Consider the following 17,655-nt stretch of genomic DNA (forward strand, 5'->3'; position numbering starts at 1 on the left):
CACGAGAGTTCTGTTTGTAATTGTAGCTGTCAATTGTTGTAGCTTTCAATGCAAAATGAAAATATTTGACAGCTAAAATTACAAATAAAGCTTTAACTTAACTTTTTTGACCTTGATATATCATAGAAGTCTTTACTAACCTTTCAGCATCCGAGACATTTGCATCTAATTCAATCAAGTTGTTATTTTTAAACACCCATGAGGTAGTGGCAAAATAATGTAAAGCCAAATTCGCCATATAAATACGACGTTGTACTTTAAGAAGGCTGAAAATTCAGAAATACATATATAATTAATTCAGAAAACAGATCAAGAGAAAAAACAAAGAAAGGAACTCACAAGGGCTTTTGGTTTAAGAAACGTAAAGCTGAGTCCACCAATACTGCCATAAATACATGCATTGTTATGAACTACAAAATTATATATTAATCATAGAAAGTAAAAAAAAATAAATAAATTTAAAGACATACCCGTATAAAATTCCAAGCAGGACAACGTGTTATGCTACCACCTGGTACCCACAATGTTTTATCAAATGGATTTTTTTTAACAATCTCTTTGCCATATTCAATAATTTGACCAGTAGTTATGGGACAAACTGAAGCCGTGGCACAATTAATCACTTTCAAATCATTATCTTCTCTATTTATACTTAATATATACATATATAAAAATTGTGGATATATTAAATGATATATGCAAATATTATAATTTACTCATGCGGTTCCATGGCCCTATCATACGCAGCCATCAAAAGTGCACGTACTGCAATATCTACAGGTACAAAATCAGAAACAATATCTGGATCACCATACATTGTACGCATTATGCCGGTACCACAGGCGACTAGCAGTCCAATAGGTCCATTAAAATTATCCACCCAACCAGGAAAAGGTTCAATTAGCGATGATATAACTAAGAAAATATTTTTAATAGAAGGCAAATTATATATATAAATTATTAATTGTGATTTATACCAATTGAAGGTCTAAATATTACTAAGGGTAATTTATCTTTATAATCATTAATTATTTGTTCAGATAATCCTTTTGTGAATGTATATGTATTTGGTTGATTATTACTATATCTGTAACAAAAAATAATTGTTTTAAATATTGTATACATATATACACAAATTCATTATAATATAAAGTTACTTCAAATTTAAAATATTCAACGTTTCAGTATTATATGTTTCTGCTAGTTTTATAGTAGTGCGCCAATCTGCGAAAGCTGGATAAACCTAAGTAAGAAAAAAATATGTACATAAGTTAGTACTTCACATAGAGGTTAAACTCTGTCTACTATGTTTGAGACTTCAGTTGCAAAATCGGCCCTAAGTGAACTACTTTTATAGTTATTTTGTTTTTCACTCAAAACTTTAAATAAAATAGGAAAGAACTATATTCCCCCAACTTTCTTACTTACTTCCTCTTCTACTACTTGCTTGTCCGGATTACAATAAGTTGTAGAAATATGCACAAACACCTTCAGATTCTTCAATGTCTCTGCGATCTTAATTAATTCGTGAGTTCCGCGTGTGTTTAAAATTATAGCATCGCGTAAAGCATCATCAAATCTATTAATAATTAAATAAATATATATAACAAACTTTAATAGGTTTAATAATTTTCGATATACCTAACACTTGCTGCTGAATGAATTACTATGGAGACATTCCTTAATTTCTCCAAATTTTCTGGTTTTATACCCAAACCCAATTCAGCACAATTTCCCTCGATTGCAATTACTTTTTTTAAAACTTGTGGATTTTCTTGTCTTATACGATTATAAAGTGCAGATTTTAAAATATCACGTAAACGCTCTTCAGGATTCCGATTCTTTTTACTACGCATTAAGACATATATATTACCAACATTGGGACAGGAACGTAATAGTTTCTCGATCGTTGCTTTTCCAATGAAACCTTTTCGTATTAAATAATTATATAAAATTTAATAAATGAATGAAATATATTTAAAAAAAAATTACAATTAATTAAATAATATATTAACATTAAATCTCTTACCTGAACCACCGGTTATAAACACTTCTTGATTTTTAAAAAATTTTCTAATCGACATAATTCCAGTACTTCTATTATTCTGTAAATAAATAATATATGTTAAAATCCATGAATGTAAATTTTTATATGGGTTAAAATATGGGTTAAATGTGTATATATATATGTATGTATAATTTACAAGAATCATCGGGTTCATTAAAAGGTCGAATAAATTAAAATAGAATTGATGTGACCAATTAGAATTTCTTATTCACAAACAGTAAAACTTTTACTGCATAAGATTCAATGGCTAGGTGTTGTTATTTATATTGTGGAGATATATATTATATATAATTACTCATAACGTAGATTTTTTAATATAGTGAATTTTAGTAAGTACGACCGCGATTTTTTTCATCGATAGCGATGAATAATTTGTTGTAGTTCATTCAGTTGAATTTCCTTATGAAATGGATTATACCACAAGTAAATAATTTTTATATACCTATGTATATTAAATATCAAATATGTGTATATGATATATACTTCTCATCACATACACCGATACTAAATGTTTTTTTTTTTAAATCGAAGCCAAAGTTATTGTGAGACTTCAACGTTCTAAAATCACCCAGATCTCCGATGGTTTGCTCTCTCGACACTGAAACTATATACTAATACTTCAAATAATAATACTACCCCAATAATTAATGTCGCTTTCCAATAAATGGAACGAATACAGATCTGTTAATAGTTCAACATATCTGTGGTTTTTATTTTTTTCATAAACAGGATATATAAATCTACGAGATATATAAAATCTACGAAACAAAAACTATTTCCATATGACAAAATATTTGTTGAAGTCCTCTTCTTCAAAAAATAGTTCAAGTACACAGAAGAATGCAAGTTAAAAATGCAATATAGTTGGATAATGAGTTAATAATACGTACAGCTGGTGCTAAACTCAGGATTATAAGTTTGGACTGTGCGTAGTATTTGATATAGAGGACAGATTAACTGTTATTTAACAGTCAATAAGAGTTCAGTTATGAACACCAAACGTTGACATATAATTAGCAAAGGATATAGTTGATGGTCATAGAGGGTAGTGACCAAATACAATAAAACTTCTAGAGCTACTAGAAATAGAGTCATCTCACTTGAGAATTGTAGGTAGAGATCTTGATAGCTTTTAGAAGTGTTGTGTTAAATTTTATTAGAATAGAATTTAGAGATTCCGTTAATTAAGAACACTATTTCTCAAATACTATATATTATTAAGTTGGAATATATATATATAATATGGATTTTCGAATCAAAATTATGGATAAAGACGTTCAATTTGAATAGGAAAATTTCACCTATAGACTTTACGATCGCAATTATATATTTAATTGCTTAAATATAAACTACACTGATAACCACATTTAAGTATATTAAGTAAATTTAATTTTTATACTGTTAAATAATAAATTATTTATTATAAAGTTTTAAAATTTTTAATATTGCAGACCTTTCGGAGTTTATGAAATCTAAACCGTACGTTCACTGTGCAACACTTCAACTGTTTTCTTGAATTTTAAAATACTCCAAACAATATAGCATTTTGCTTTAAAATTAGTTATAATTTAAAATACTTAATTTGAATTCCTAATTCATTAATTATTTTCGAATAAATATTATACGTTGTACTTCATAGCACCATTGCTACACATTCAATCGATACATATAGACTGCCAATGTGAATATGGAAATTTTTCAGCTCTCTTTACCAACTCAAAGGTTTATATTTTTTTTATTTTGAGAATTATTTTTTTTCAAAAAATGCATAATCTAAAATTTTAATAGGACTGCTAAATGTTAATGAACTTAACAATTTATTTTTATAACTTTAGCTATTTGTCTTGACTTTAATTTTTACTATTAACAAGATACTAGAGTCAAGGATTTTAAATTCTTAAGAATAAAGATTTGGGATCAAAATTTATAATTACAATAACCTAATAAATATGTTGTAACTACAGTACAGACAAAAAGTCAGATACGCAAATAATAGATTATTAGGAACTGTGAATTCAGATAAAAAACTAGATCCATAACAAACCGTCAGAAAGCCATGTCAGTTATTTTGTAAAAAATCACAACCTCGAGTCAAAAGCAAAAGGATACTAGTAATAACTGAATTTAAAGATTATTAAAAATAATAAATCTCAATCAAAAGCAAGAATCACATTACTCCAATAGATAAGTTATAAAGAACATAACCTCAAATCAAAAACGAGAGGCGTAATAACGGAACTGAGAGATTATTATGAAGAATGACTGATCAAAAGCAAAAATCGAGACAACTCGAAGAAGAAATTATGAAGAAGCATAACCTTATATCAAAGACCAAAGGCGTAGTAACTCAATTGAGGAAGTATTAAGAATTATTAATTTAGTACAAAAACTAGTTCCGTAACAACACAATATAGATATTGTAAGCCATGACTAAGTGAAACATCATTACTTCGAATCAAAAACCAGTGGTAAAACAACTAAAATGACAAATTTTGAAGAAATATTTAAGAAATCAGCTTCTTATAGGAGAACATAACTTCAAATTAAAGACTAGGTTCTCAATAACCCAAAATAAAAATTGTAAAAAATTACCTCTAATCAAACACAGAGGTTTAATAACTGAATTAACAGATTATGAATATCAATTATGATTTTAAATCAAAGACTATAATCACAACAACTTACTAGAGAGATTATAAAACTATTATCTCAATTAAAAACCCAGATGCGTGATAACTGAGTTAAGAGATTATTTACAATAATGCCTTTACATTAAAAGCCAGATTTGCAATATTCCAACAGACAATTTATAAAGAACCGTAAAGTCAGATCAAAAGCTAGAGGCGCGATAACTTAATAAAGAGATTATTAAGAACTGTGCTTCGAATCTGAACCCAGATTTACAACAATCTAATAGAGAGCTTGTAAAAAAGAACGACCTCAGATTAATAATCATAGCAGTAATAACTGGATTGAGAGGTCATTAAGAACAAGACACTTAGACAAAGGATCGCTAAAATCATTGCATAAACATTAGTTATTAATTTATATAATTTTTATTTCTGCTACTTAATTATTATACAAACAATTTTATTAATTTTTGGCATAAGCACTAGTAAACAATTCATATTATTTTTTTTTTTATTACATAATTATTTATATATAAACAATTTTAAACAATTATCACTTTCTTTAAAAACAAAATTAATTTTTAGGAAAATTTTTAAAGTTCATTTAATATCATTTAAAGAAATATTAAAAAAGCAAATATATGAGAAACCTTATTCCTATTAAAACAGTTAAAAATTGTAATAAATAATTGGTATACGTTAAGATTTTAAAACGTCTCCAAGTCCCTTTACTGGCTTCTTCAGGTTCGCTCATTAAAAATAGTTTCAAGCCGCGCATATAAGTAGCGATAATTTTACCTTCATTTCGATGTAAGTATTCCGTTAAGCCAAATTTGTCACTAAACATTAAAAAAATATTTTAATTAGCTAATAAGACATTGATTTATTCTAAAAGATAGAATTACATTTCCGATTTTGGTATTATAGTCTCCAAAGCTATGCATTTGTCATTTTTAAAAATCCAGTCTCTATTTGTAAAATAACTAATTGCGTTATTTGCAACAAAAATGCGTCGTTGCAATTTAAAAAGGCTAGAAAATTTGGAAAATATATCAAATAATTATTATAAATATTTAATACCCACAATGGTTTCTGCCCAGATAAACGCAGACCAATATCTCCCAGATATGACAACAAAAGTTGTAGGAAAATATACTAAAAAAATCGTAATATATGAATTGCTTTCTCTATTAAGCATATTTTATGTATGCGTACATATGCGAATAACTTGAAAAATTTACTTACTCTTATTACAAATGTAAATGGACATAATGTCGGTTTTCCGCCAGGAGTCCATAATGTTTTCTTAAATGGATTTTTTTTACATTCTTTTTCAGCTATTATAACAAATTCTTTTAAATTTACGCGTATGTAGTCTTTTGAGCCCATGTTATAAACATCTAAATTGTTATCGTCTCTCGAACTGATCATTTTTTTATGACATATATCATTATTAATATAATATTAATAGTTCCAAACTTATATAATTTACTTACAGATATCCCTTCTTAAAGCATGCTATTAACATAGCACGTACTACCATATCTACCGGTACTTGATCGTGTATAATTGAATGTGTAATATAATTAGTACGCATGATACCCAAACAGCAGGCTAGCATAAGACCTATATAACCATTTAAATTATCTATCCAACCAGGCAATGGTTCTTTAAGAGCAGGCAAAACTGATATAAAAAATTAAAGAAATTCAAATCGCGTGAAAATATATTTATTTTATAATAAAATACCTATTGATGGTCTAAAGATTACTACTGGTAATTTGTAACGGTACTCATTTATGATTTGCTCGGCTAAGTTTTTCGTAAATGTATAGGTATTTGCTGATGGGTTGATGTATCTGTTGTAATATATAAATACATAATTTGTGATAGCACAAAGTATAGTTTTATGTAATGTAGTAAAAACTAAATTTACTTTAAACTTAAGGTCTCCAACGTGTCTTCATCGTAAGTTTGAGCTAATTTTATTGTTGTTCGCCAATCCGCACAAGCCTGAAAAACCTATGAATATATAGGAAGAAGTTTGGATTAAATTTATTATGATAATAACTTAAATGTCAGGTTAAAGCGGTTATTTTAGAACCGATTTAAGAACTCCAAAGGACCCCCTTAGTTCTGGAAGACTCAGTACGCAAAAAGCCGATCACGATTACATGTACCAGTAAGTGATGATTAATGCTATTGCTTTTAACTACTATCCCATTAGTAGTTAAAAAATAATAATTAATAATTACCATTAAAAAATAATAATTACATCAATGTTTTCAAATCGAAAGAACTCTAGATTCCCGAATAGTAGTGGTGTGTCATGGACAACACAAAATAGATTTGGACAAACATGTTTATGTTTAGATTTAGACAACTAATTATCAATAGGGTCTCTCCTAAAGTGTAACAACTTTAAAAAAGCTGACTCTAAGAATGCAGACTTTTTTATCCTAGAAAGAAATGTGTTCTGTTCTTTTCCGCTCTATAGTGACTAAGGAGACATTTTGAAAATTATATATAAATTTATAGATTTATCTTATGAAAAATGAACCCATAAATTTTAGTTAAAAATAATTTTCGAACCCATATAACTAGTTCAGATATTTAAAATTGTTCATTATTAGCTACTTTTAATAGGTTAGGTTCGTTGGTTAGTTTTCAAACTATTTCGAACTTTAACTATTTCAAACTTTAATAAATTATAAGAAACTCTTCAAAGGGTGGTTTTGGAACTGACGAATAACTCCTCTGATAAATAAGTCCCTAGTAGGTTTAACCGACGTTATGCAGACAGAATTGTGATAAAGCTGATGTGATAAATTTTGCTATTTTTAATAAGGCCTATATCTTATCACATATATTTTATAATATTTTTATGGATCTAGTCTTATTGTTTATTACCTCTTCATCGCTCTCAGTATGATTAGAATTGCAAAATGTTGTCGATACATGCATGAGAACTTTAAGCTGTTTCAAATTCTCTGCAATTTTTATAATTTCATAGGTGCTTTGTGTATTTTGAAGTATAGCAGGATGTAGAGGCTCATCGAATCTGTTAAATAAAAGTAATTAAAAACATTTTGATACAAGAAATTTGTAAACATACCTTACAGTAGCTGCCGCATGTATTAATATTGAAACATTTTTCAATTTCTCCATATCATCATTACCAATACCCAGTTTTAACTTAGTGGTATCGCCATCGATCGCATATACTTTCGATATATTCTGCGGCTGCTCTTTCCAAGAGTTCTCAAATACAGGAGCTTCTAAAAGCGCTTTTAAACGTTCCTGAACACTTTTTCCCTTTTTGCTTCGTATAAGCACGTAAATGTTTCCAATATTTGGTGATAAACGTAATAATTTGTCCAGCAAGGCTTTACCAATGAAGCCTTAATTTTGTTAAAATAAAAATATATTAAAATCGTTCAAAAATATACGTATATGATTTATATAGATATAACATATACAGTAAGTAGCGAAGTCTAGAATGCTGACATATACATAACCCGATCTGTATCGAGATCTCACAAAGGTATAATAACACGTTAGAAAAATATATAAAGCGAGCTTAATTTAAAGATTTGTCCAGTCATATTGTTACTCTGGCTTGAAACTTTTTTAATAATAGCAACAATGATTTCAACAATCACAAATTTCAAAATTAGAGGGATTCGAACTGTAATGAAGAAACAATAACACAAATTTTAATTAATTTATTGTAATTTGATTGACCATACAACGATATTTCGAGTATTCCCAAGTACTACTCATCATCAGTGATTTTAGAAAATATTCGAATTTTTATTTTTAAATAGTTTATAGTTTAGTCAGTAATTTATACTCCCTTAAATAGCATTATAAGCTCTGCCAAAGGTTCTAAGTGGTTCTAACGCCTAAGTTTTTAAATATACGCTAACACAATGGGCTTATAAGCCTAAATGGATCTCTTGGGCTGTCACCAGTTTAAACTAACCTAACCTAGTCCGCAAGTGCCAGGCTTAGAACTCGTGCCTGTCAAATTAGAATCAAATTAGACTAAACGTGTTTTTCCACAATTAGCCAAGGCTGCACAAACTTTCAATGCTCAAAATCCAAGTACTTTGTCACTTTATTTGTGACACTAACCAAATTACAAAGAACAAATTACGCCATATCTCACGAAGATAGCCTTAGACGATGTATTAAAGTTCGCAATCTCTTAAATATATACCACCAGATTAGAAAAGTAAATATTATAAGCAAAATTTTCAGATTCTCCCCTTCGTGTTTAATATAGGGATTGAGACTTTTTAATACTAGGAAAAATGATTAAAAAAACATTCCACTGCACACACAAACCTCCATCTAATCGACATTTGAACTCACCCCATTGACCATTGACCTGGGTTGATTTTTAATTAAACACCACCCAACCCCAAACCCCAATCCACAGATACTCCTTGATTCTCCCTCAATTTACTATAACCTATCCACATTCCAATCTATGTATTAGTCTTGTTAATCCTTTCATGTTATCTGCTTTTTAGATCCTAGCAGGTTACAACAACATTAAAGAAATTACAAATTCCTTCAGTTGTGCACCGTTTCGGCTTTGAGGCCTTTTAAGTACTAGGAAGGAACAATCATTAAAGAAATTAGAAATTTCATTGCAACTCCAGACGATAGTTTTAGACGATATATTTAAAAGCTTAGAAGATATTATGTACTACCTGGTTACACAGAGATTTCTTGAGATTTCTCCAGTTGTGTTACGAGGACTAAAAACTAAACACTTGTTTATTTTGTAAAGCCATTTGCTGAAACGAAGTAGTACCGCTCATCAATTAAACTATTTTTCTAGATGTTAGGAAAAATAGGTAATAAATTGTTGAAATTTTAATATTAATTAATGATAACTAACTTAATTAATTAAGTTAATTTTGTTAAGTTAGTTAATTTATTTTAATTATTTATTTATTATTAATTTTATTTTATTAATTTTATTATGCTTAAGTCATTATTACTTATTGGTCTTAATTGAAATAGTCGCACTGTTAAGACGTATTGGATTTATAATAGCATATTAGTGTGAATCAGAGCTGTCCATCAGACATGGTTAGTCCACATTAAATATGACAGTATCTATATTATACTTATGTATATGAAAAAACCCCATTCTTCATTTTTTAAAGTCGTTGGTGGAAATCTCACACGAGCGTAACCTATTAATGCTTAAGCAATGTACCATATATAATTATTGTTTAAATTAATATACTTCCTTATGCATTTCTAATGCAACTGAATGCATAATCTAATATATTTTAAACACAAAAAAATGGACATAATCAAATGTAACTGAATCATAACTTTTCTTAGGTCAAATAGCACTTTTAGGCTTTATTATTTATCAGGCATTATTTTTAACAAATCGATTTTATATATATTTATATAAATAAGTAAACACAATTTTGCCCTTACGAAAAATATATGCTTGGTTATACTTTTAATACCTTTGTATTGTTTGGTATCAAGACCAAAGACGCAGACCAAACATTAACACTACCGGGTCGATAATGACTTTATTTTTGTAATTATAAATTATCTATTTCAGTTTAAATATTACTTTTAACAACGATAGGTTTTTTAATTTCAGCAGATCTTGAGATTCCAACTTCTTAGAATCGAAGAGGTCTGATCCACTTACACCGAATTATTAATTCAAAACCACGTTATTCTTCAAAGATCTTTATGTTATATACCTGTAGCGCCAGTTATGAATATATCCTGATTTTCAAAAAACTCTGTAATTAACATAGTTGCTTATCAATTCTGGTTAAAATCCAATAGATAATATTCCAACACAATATTCCAATATATTTCCAGAAATTTCTTAAGCTTTAAATTTGAAATTTATTCAATAAACTTTTGAAATTCAATTTAATAAAACTGTATCAAACAATGCCAACCGATGTACTAAATGTAGACCTGTTTCTTTTTTGTTTTAAATAGTGTAATGGATAATTAAAATGCAAATATATACAAAACATAAACATATACAAAACATTACATAAAAGTAAAGTCGTGTAAGACTAGAAGAAAAAGGGATCAGTTTCTTGAGCTATATAATCACGATATTTGAAGAAATGAATTCATTAATTATTTTTCTTATTGAAATAAAGTAAAATATTCTAAGTAGATCTGAACCCATATTATTCTTAAATAATAGACTATGAATGCAGTCCGATCTAAAAGATCTATTTTGCGCCCTAGAAGTACAACTAAAACAATTCGAGACTAATTATTAATTTCGTAAATGCTGTGGGCTTAATTTTACCCATCTGATTTGGGACTAAAATCCCGCTTCCAAAAAAAAATAGTTCAAGTATACAGAAGAATGCAAGTTAAGAATGCAACATAGTTGGATAATGAGTTAATAAAACGTACAGCTGGTGCTAAACTCAAGATTATAAGTTTGGACTGTGCATAATATTTGATATGGAGGACACATTAGTCAATAAGACTGTTAAATAATGAACACCAAACGCTGACATATAATTAGCAAAGGATATAGTTGATGGTCATAGAGGGTAATGACCAAATACAATAGAACTTCTAGAGCTACTAGAGATAGAGTCATCAGACTTTAGAATTGTAGAGATCTTGATAGATTTTAGAAGTGTTGTGTTAAATTTAGAGATTTCGTTAATTAAGAACACTTTTTTCCTAAATACTATATATTGTTTAGTTGGAATATATATATATACTAGCTGACCCGGCGAACGTTGTTTCCCCTTGCAATTAATTTTCCTGGCTCAGTTGAGTTATAATATGTGTGTTGTTATTCAACTTAACCTTTAGCATTTTAATGCGAAAATTATTTTGAATTGATTTTTTCTTTTGAACTGCAAAAAGTCCACATGCATTACTTATGTTACAAATATTTTCATGTTTTTTTTTTAATATTATATTAACAGTTTTATTATGAGCTCTTATGTTATCTTAAAGCTAAATCATGAACAATATTTTTTGTTAAGCCATTTTGACCGTATATATATAGATCAGAAGGTTTTCCAACACGGGAACATGCAACATATAGTTGCCCATGCGAAAAACATGGATGTTCCAAATTCAGTCCACATACTTTTAATGTTTGATCTTGAGATTTATTAATCTCATCGCAAATGCTAAACGAATTGGAAATTGCAATCGTTTGAATTGAATTGGAACATCGGTTGGTATAATTAGTATGCGTGGAAGCAATATATTTTCTCCTCTGAATTTTCCACTTAATATTGTTGATTCAATTAAGTTCCCCATAAGTCTTTTAATTACTTATCATGTTCCATTACATAATTTTAGTGGGTTTAGATTGCGTAATAAAATGATTGGTGAACCAACTTTTAAAACTACATTGTGTGGTGGTAGTCCTGGCAAATCAAGCGAATTTAAGAACTCAGTGGGATAATTCACAATCTCGTTTTCATCTACCACTGTGTCGATGGATTTTAACGAAATTAAATTACCAGGTAGCACATCTAAGTTCTTGGCAGCCAGAATCGCTCTACTTTGAAGCCATTGATGGTTCTGATAATTTTGATATGTGTGAGAAAATAAGCTTTCTATTAATTCCTCTTTCGAATTAACAATTTTACAAAAATTTTCTGGCAATTTAATAAATTGCGTATTTTCATGAAGACTTACGTTTCCATTACCAATATCCATCGATTGTTTTGCAAATAGTTCTGCAGCTAAATCCCTCTGTAGTCCAACACGCATGATTTCGGTAAGTCGCAATATATGGACACTACGCCACAAAATAGATGATTTGAGGCAAGCATTGACTTCATCAGCATAGGTTGAACCTGGAATAACTGGCAATGTTTGTCTAAAATCACTTGCCAATAAAATTAAAGCGCCTCCAAAAAGTCTATCCTTGGCATTTAAATCTTTAAGTGTTCGATTTAATGCTTCCAATGAATACTTATGTGCCATTGTGCATTCATCCCAAACAATGATGTGACTTTTTTGAAGTACTTTAGCCATATAGTGCATACTGCATTTTCACATGAATGTATGTTTAGTGGCAACTTTAGTGCCGAATGGGTTGTTCTACCACCATCTAACAATGTCGCAGTGATTCCAGATGATGCAAGTGCTAAAGCGATATTACCTTGCATCCTAACCTTTGCAAGAATGACTAAAATTAAGAAAGGTTTTCCAGTTCCACCTGATGCATCCAAGAAAAAAAAAGCCGCCTTCTTTTGCTGCAATTGCGTTCGAAAGCCAATCATAAATGAGCTTTAGTTGGTGCGTTAAGATTTGTTCGCTTCTTGTAACAAATTCAACCAAATCTTCAGAGCTATACTGAAGGTCGCACTGCATATCATTGTTAAATAGATCGGTTGCCAAACGATTTGGCGAATACAATCCTTATAATTTAATTGGTTGATTTGATATAAGTAAACATAAGTCTTCGATCATAATCAAAGCTTCGTTATAAATTTCCCGATTGAATTGAATATTTGAGTTATGATTTGTTGTTCTATGTCTATGTAGTATATCTTCACTCATTGAGCATTTATATTTTTCCCACAATTCTTTGGGATTATTTGGAAAACATGTTGTCAACAATATGGCGAATAATTGACGAATTTGATGTGGAAAAGAACTTAATACTGCATCCCGGAGCGTGATGTCCCAATGATTATCGCTTTCCAGCAATTGCAATTCTCTACATGCATCATGAGATGTATTGTATAGCTGACCATTGACAGTTCTCAAATACTCATACGATGTTGGACCGCGTACATTTATTAAAAGCAGTCTTAAAAAAAACACTCTCGTTGTTTTGGATGAACAGTATATAAACGACCCAGTGTGTTTGCTGAAAATAATCCTGGATAACTATTGACTGCAACACCTCGTTTACATGGCTGCCACTTTTTTAAAGTTTTGTTCCATGTGAAATATGTTGGAACTTCCGAATAAAGTAAAGTTCTTACGTATTGCCCAAAAATATTTTGTTGTTTATTCAATTCTTAAATCTTGGCATTTTTTCTTTAAGCACAGCTACAATTAATAAGAAAAATATATTTTTCCTCTATTCTAATTATTAAGCAAATGTATATATATCCAGTTTAATTTTTAAAATATATTGAAATCTATGCTAATGTAATAAATTTTTTTTATTTGAAAAAAATAAAAAGAAAATCAGTATCATTCAAACTGTCGGACAGTTTGAAACGGAAATTATTAAATTTATTATTTAAATTAAAATTATAACTAATATCGAATGTTTTAATAGCCTATGTTACGCCGAAAAACTATATAAATAAGATCTGAGAGTATCAAGAAGATTAGTTAAGTCATTAAAAAGTTATTGAGTAACGAACAGACGAACAAACGATTTTATATATATGTAGATATAATATGGATTTTCGAATAAAAATTATGGATAAAGACGTTCAATTTGAATAGGAAAATTTCACCTGTAGACTTAACGATCGCAATTATATATTTAATTGCTTAAATATAAACTACACTGATAACCACATTTAAGTATATTAAGTAAATTTTAAACTTTAGCTATTTGTCTTGACTTTAATTTTTACTATTAACAAGATACTAGAGTCAAGGATTTTAAATTCTTAAGAATAAAGATTTGGGATTAAAATTTACAGTTACAATAACCTAATAAATATGTTGTAACTACAGTACAGACAAAAAGTCAGATACGCAAATAATAGATTATTAGGAACTGTGAATTCAGATAAAAAGCTAGATCCATAACAAACCGTCAGAAAGCCATGTCAGTTATTTTGTAAAAAATCACAACCTCGAGTCAAAAGCAAAAGGATACTCGTAATAATTGAATTTAAAGATTATTAAAAGTAATAAATTTCAATCAGAAGCAAGAATCACATTACTCCAATAGATAAGTTATAAAGAACATAACCTCAAATCAAAAACGAGAGGCGTAATAACGGAATTGAGAGATTATTATGAAGAATGACTGATCAAAAGCCTAAAATCGAGACAATTTGAAGGAGAAATTATGAAGAAGCATAACCTTATATCAAAGACCAAAGGCGTAGTAACTGAATTGAGGAAGTATTAAGAATTATTAATTTAGTACAAAAACTAGTTCCGTAACAACACAATATAGATATTGTAAGCCATGACTAAGTGAAACATTATTACTTCGAATCAAAAACCAATGGTAAAACAACTAAAATGACAAATTTTGAAGAAATCTTTAAGAAGTCATCTTCTTATAGGAGAACATGACTTCAAATTAAAGACTGGGTTCTCAATAACCCAAAATAAAAATTGTAAAAAATTACCTTTAATCAAATACAGAGGTTTAATAACTGAATTAACAGATTATGTATATCTGTTAATTATTTTAAATCAAAGACTATAATCACAACAACTTACTAGAGAGATTATAAAACTATTATCTCAATTAAAAACCCAGATGCGTGATAACTGAGTTAAGAGATTATTTACAATAATGCCTTTACATTAAAAACCAGATTTGCAATATTCCAACAGACAGTTTATAAAGAACCGTAAAGTCAGATCGAAAGCTAGAGGCACGATAACTTAATAAAGAGATTATTAAGAACTGTGCTTCGAATCTGAACCCAGATTTACAAGAATCTAATAGAGAGCTTGTAAAAAAGAACGACCTCAGATTAATAATCGTAGCAGTAATAACTGGATTGAGAGGTCACTAAGAATAAGACACTTAGACAAAGGATCGCTAAAATCATTGCATAAACATTAGTTATTAATTTATATAATTTTTATTTTTGCTACTTAATTATTATATAAACAATTTTATTAAATTATTGCATAATAACTAGTTATTAATATATATTTTTATTTCATAATTATTATACAAACAATTTTATTAAATTTTGGCATAAGCACTAGTAAACAATTCATATTATTTTTTTTTATTACATAATTATTTATATATAAACAATTTTAAACAATTATTACTTTTTTAAAAACGAAATTAATTTTTATGAAAATTTTTAAAGTTCATTTAATATCATTCAAAGAAATATTAAAAAAGCAAATATATGAGAAACCTTACTGCTATTAAAACAGTTAAAAATTGTAATAAATAATTGGTATACGTTAAGATTTTAAAACGTCTCCAAGTCCCTTTACTGGCTTCTTCAGGTTCGTTCATTAAAAATACTTTCAAGCCACGTATATAAGTAGCGGTAATTTTAGCTTCATCTCGATGTAAGTATTCCGTTAAGCCAAATTTGTCACTAAACATTAAAAAAATATTTTAATTAGCTAATAAGACATTGATTTATTCTAAAACATAGAATTACATTTCCGATTTTGGTATTATAGTCTCCAAACCTCTGGATTTGTCATTTTTAAAAATCCAGTCTCTATTTGTAAAATATCTAATTGCGTTATTTGCAACAAAAATGCGTCGTTGCAATTTAAAAAGGCTAGAAAATTTGGAAAATATATCAAATAATTATTATAAATATTTAATACCCACAATGGTTTCTGCCCAGATAAACGCAGACCAATATCTCCCAGATATGACAACAAAAGTTGTAGGAAAATATACTAAAAAAATCGTAATATATGAATTGCTTTCTCTATTAAGCATATTTTATGTATGCGTACATATGCGAATAACTTGAAAAATTTACTTACTCTTATTACAAATGTAAATGGACATAATGTCGGTTTTCCGCCAGGAGTCCATAATGTTTTCTTAAACGGATTTTTTTTACATTCTTTTTCAGCTAATATAAGAAATTCTCTTAAGTTTAGGCGTATGTAGTCTTTTGAGCCCATGTTATAAACATCTAAATTGTTATCGTCTCTCGAACTGATCATTTTTTTTATGACATATATCATTGTTAATATAATATTAATAGTTCCAAACTTATATAATTTACTTACAGATATCCTTTCTTAAAGCATGCTATTAACATAGCACGTACTACCATATCTACCGGTACTTGATCGTATCTAAGTGAATGTGTAATATAATTAGTACGCAAGATACCCAAAGAGCAGGCTAGCATAAGACCTATAGAACCATTTAAATTATCTATCCAACCAGGCAATGGTTCTTTAAGAGCAGGCAAAACTGATATAAGAAATTAAAGAAATTCAAATCGCATGAAAATATATTTATTTTATAATAAAATACCTATTGATGGTCTAAAGATTACTACTGGTAATTTGTAACGGTACTCATTTATTATTTGCTCGGCTAAGTTTTTCGTAAATGTATAGGTATTTGGCGATGGGTTGATGTATCTGTTGTAATATATAAATACATAATTTGTGATAGCACAAAGTGTAGTTTTATGTAATGTAGTAAAAACTAAATTTACTTTAAACTTAAGGTCTCCAACGTGTCTTCATCGTAAGTTTGAGCTAATCTTATTGTTGTTCGCCAATCCGCACAAGCCTGAAAAACCTATGAATATATAGGAAGAAGTTTGGATTAAATTTATTATGATAATAACTTAAAAGTAAGGTTAAAGCGGTTATTTTAGAACCGCTTTAAGAACTCCAAAGGACCCCCTTAGTTCTGGAAGACTCAGTAAGCAAAAAGCCGATCACGAATACATGTACCAGTAAGTGCTGATTAATGCTATTGCTTTTAACTACACTCCCATTAGTAGTTAAAAAATAATAATAATTAATAATAACCATTAAAAAATAATAATTACATCAATGTTTTCAAATCGAAAGAACTCTAGATTCCCGAATAGTAGCGGTGTGTCACGGACAACACAAAATAGATTTGGACAAACATGTTTATGTTTAGATTTAGACAACTAATTATCAATAGGGTCTGTCCTAAAGTGTAACAACTTTAAAAAAGCTGACTCTAAGAATGCAACCTTTTTTATCCTAGAAAGAAATGTGTTCTGTTCTTTTCCGCTCTACAGTGACTTCATTCTCATA

General features: G+C 28.7%; 3 protein-coding genes across 3 annotated transcripts in view; all 3 read right to left on the reverse strand.

Moving 5' to 3' along the window:
* Positions 1-10,573, reverse strand: part of LOC119666906 — a 13,540-nt gene extending 2,967 nt beyond the window's left edge. The window contains exons 1-20 of the mRNA XM_038076186.1: positions 10,449-10,573; positions 7,814-8,099; positions 7,609-7,759; positions 6,635-6,720; positions 6,448-6,557; positions 6,195-6,384; positions 5,944-6,121; positions 5,783-5,853; positions 5,604-5,729; positions 5,327-5,537; positions 3,522-3,572; positions 2,030-2,105; positions 1,642-1,927; positions 1,429-1,579; positions 1,158-1,243; positions 978-1,087; positions 717-915; positions 471-651; positions 340-410; positions 141-266 (exon numbers count right to left, since the gene is read on the reverse strand). Coding sequence (XP_037932114.1) covers positions 141-266; positions 340-410; positions 471-651; positions 717-915; positions 978-1,087; positions 1,158-1,243; positions 1,429-1,579; positions 1,642-1,927; positions 2,030-2,105; positions 3,522-3,572; positions 5,327-5,537; positions 5,604-5,729; positions 5,783-5,853; positions 5,944-6,121; positions 6,195-6,384; positions 6,448-6,557; positions 6,635-6,720; positions 7,609-7,759; positions 7,814-8,099; positions 10,449-10,503 — 2,801 coding nt within the window. The 5' untranslated portion in view covers positions 10,504-10,573. The remainder of the gene's footprint in view (positions 1-140; positions 267-339; positions 411-470; positions 652-716; positions 916-977; positions 1,088-1,157; positions 1,244-1,428; positions 1,580-1,641; positions 1,928-2,029; positions 2,106-3,521; positions 3,573-5,326; positions 5,538-5,603; positions 5,730-5,782; positions 5,854-5,943; positions 6,122-6,194; positions 6,385-6,447; positions 6,558-6,634; positions 6,721-7,608; positions 7,760-7,813; positions 8,100-10,448) is intronic.
* A 1,451-nt stretch (positions 10,574-12,024) lies between these two features.
* LOC119666907 lies at positions 12,025-12,732 on the reverse strand. Its single transcript, XM_038076187.1, has one exon. It carries the CDS (start codon positions 12,730-12,732, stop codon positions 12,025-12,027), a length of 708 nt encoding a protein of 235 aa, XP_037932115.1.
* Positions 12,733-15,761: 3,029 nt separating this feature from the next.
* LOC119666908 (putative fatty acyl-CoA reductase CG5065) overlaps positions 15,762-17,655 on the reverse strand; it is a 3,564-nt gene continuing 1,670 nt past the window's right edge. Inside the window, exons 2-8 of the mRNA XM_038076189.1 lie at positions 17,076-17,161; positions 16,889-16,998; positions 16,636-16,825; positions 16,384-16,561; positions 16,223-16,293; positions 16,044-16,169; positions 15,762-15,977 (exon numbers count right to left, since the gene is read on the reverse strand). Of these exons, the coding sequence (XP_037932117.1) occupies positions 15,764-15,977; positions 16,044-16,169; positions 16,223-16,293; positions 16,384-16,561; positions 16,636-16,825; positions 16,889-16,998; positions 17,076-17,161 (975 nt within the window). The 3' untranslated portion in view covers positions 15,762-15,763. The remainder of the gene's footprint in view (positions 15,978-16,043; positions 16,170-16,222; positions 16,294-16,383; positions 16,562-16,635; positions 16,826-16,888; positions 16,999-17,075; positions 17,162-17,655) is intronic.

Source organism: Teleopsis dalmanni, chromosome 1, assembly GCF_002237135.1.
Source record: "Teleopsis dalmanni isolate 2A chromosome 1, ASM223713v2, whole genome shotgun sequence".
NCBI classification, from domain to species: domain Eukaryota; kingdom Metazoa; phylum Arthropoda; class Insecta; order Diptera; family Diopsidae; genus Teleopsis; species Teleopsis dalmanni.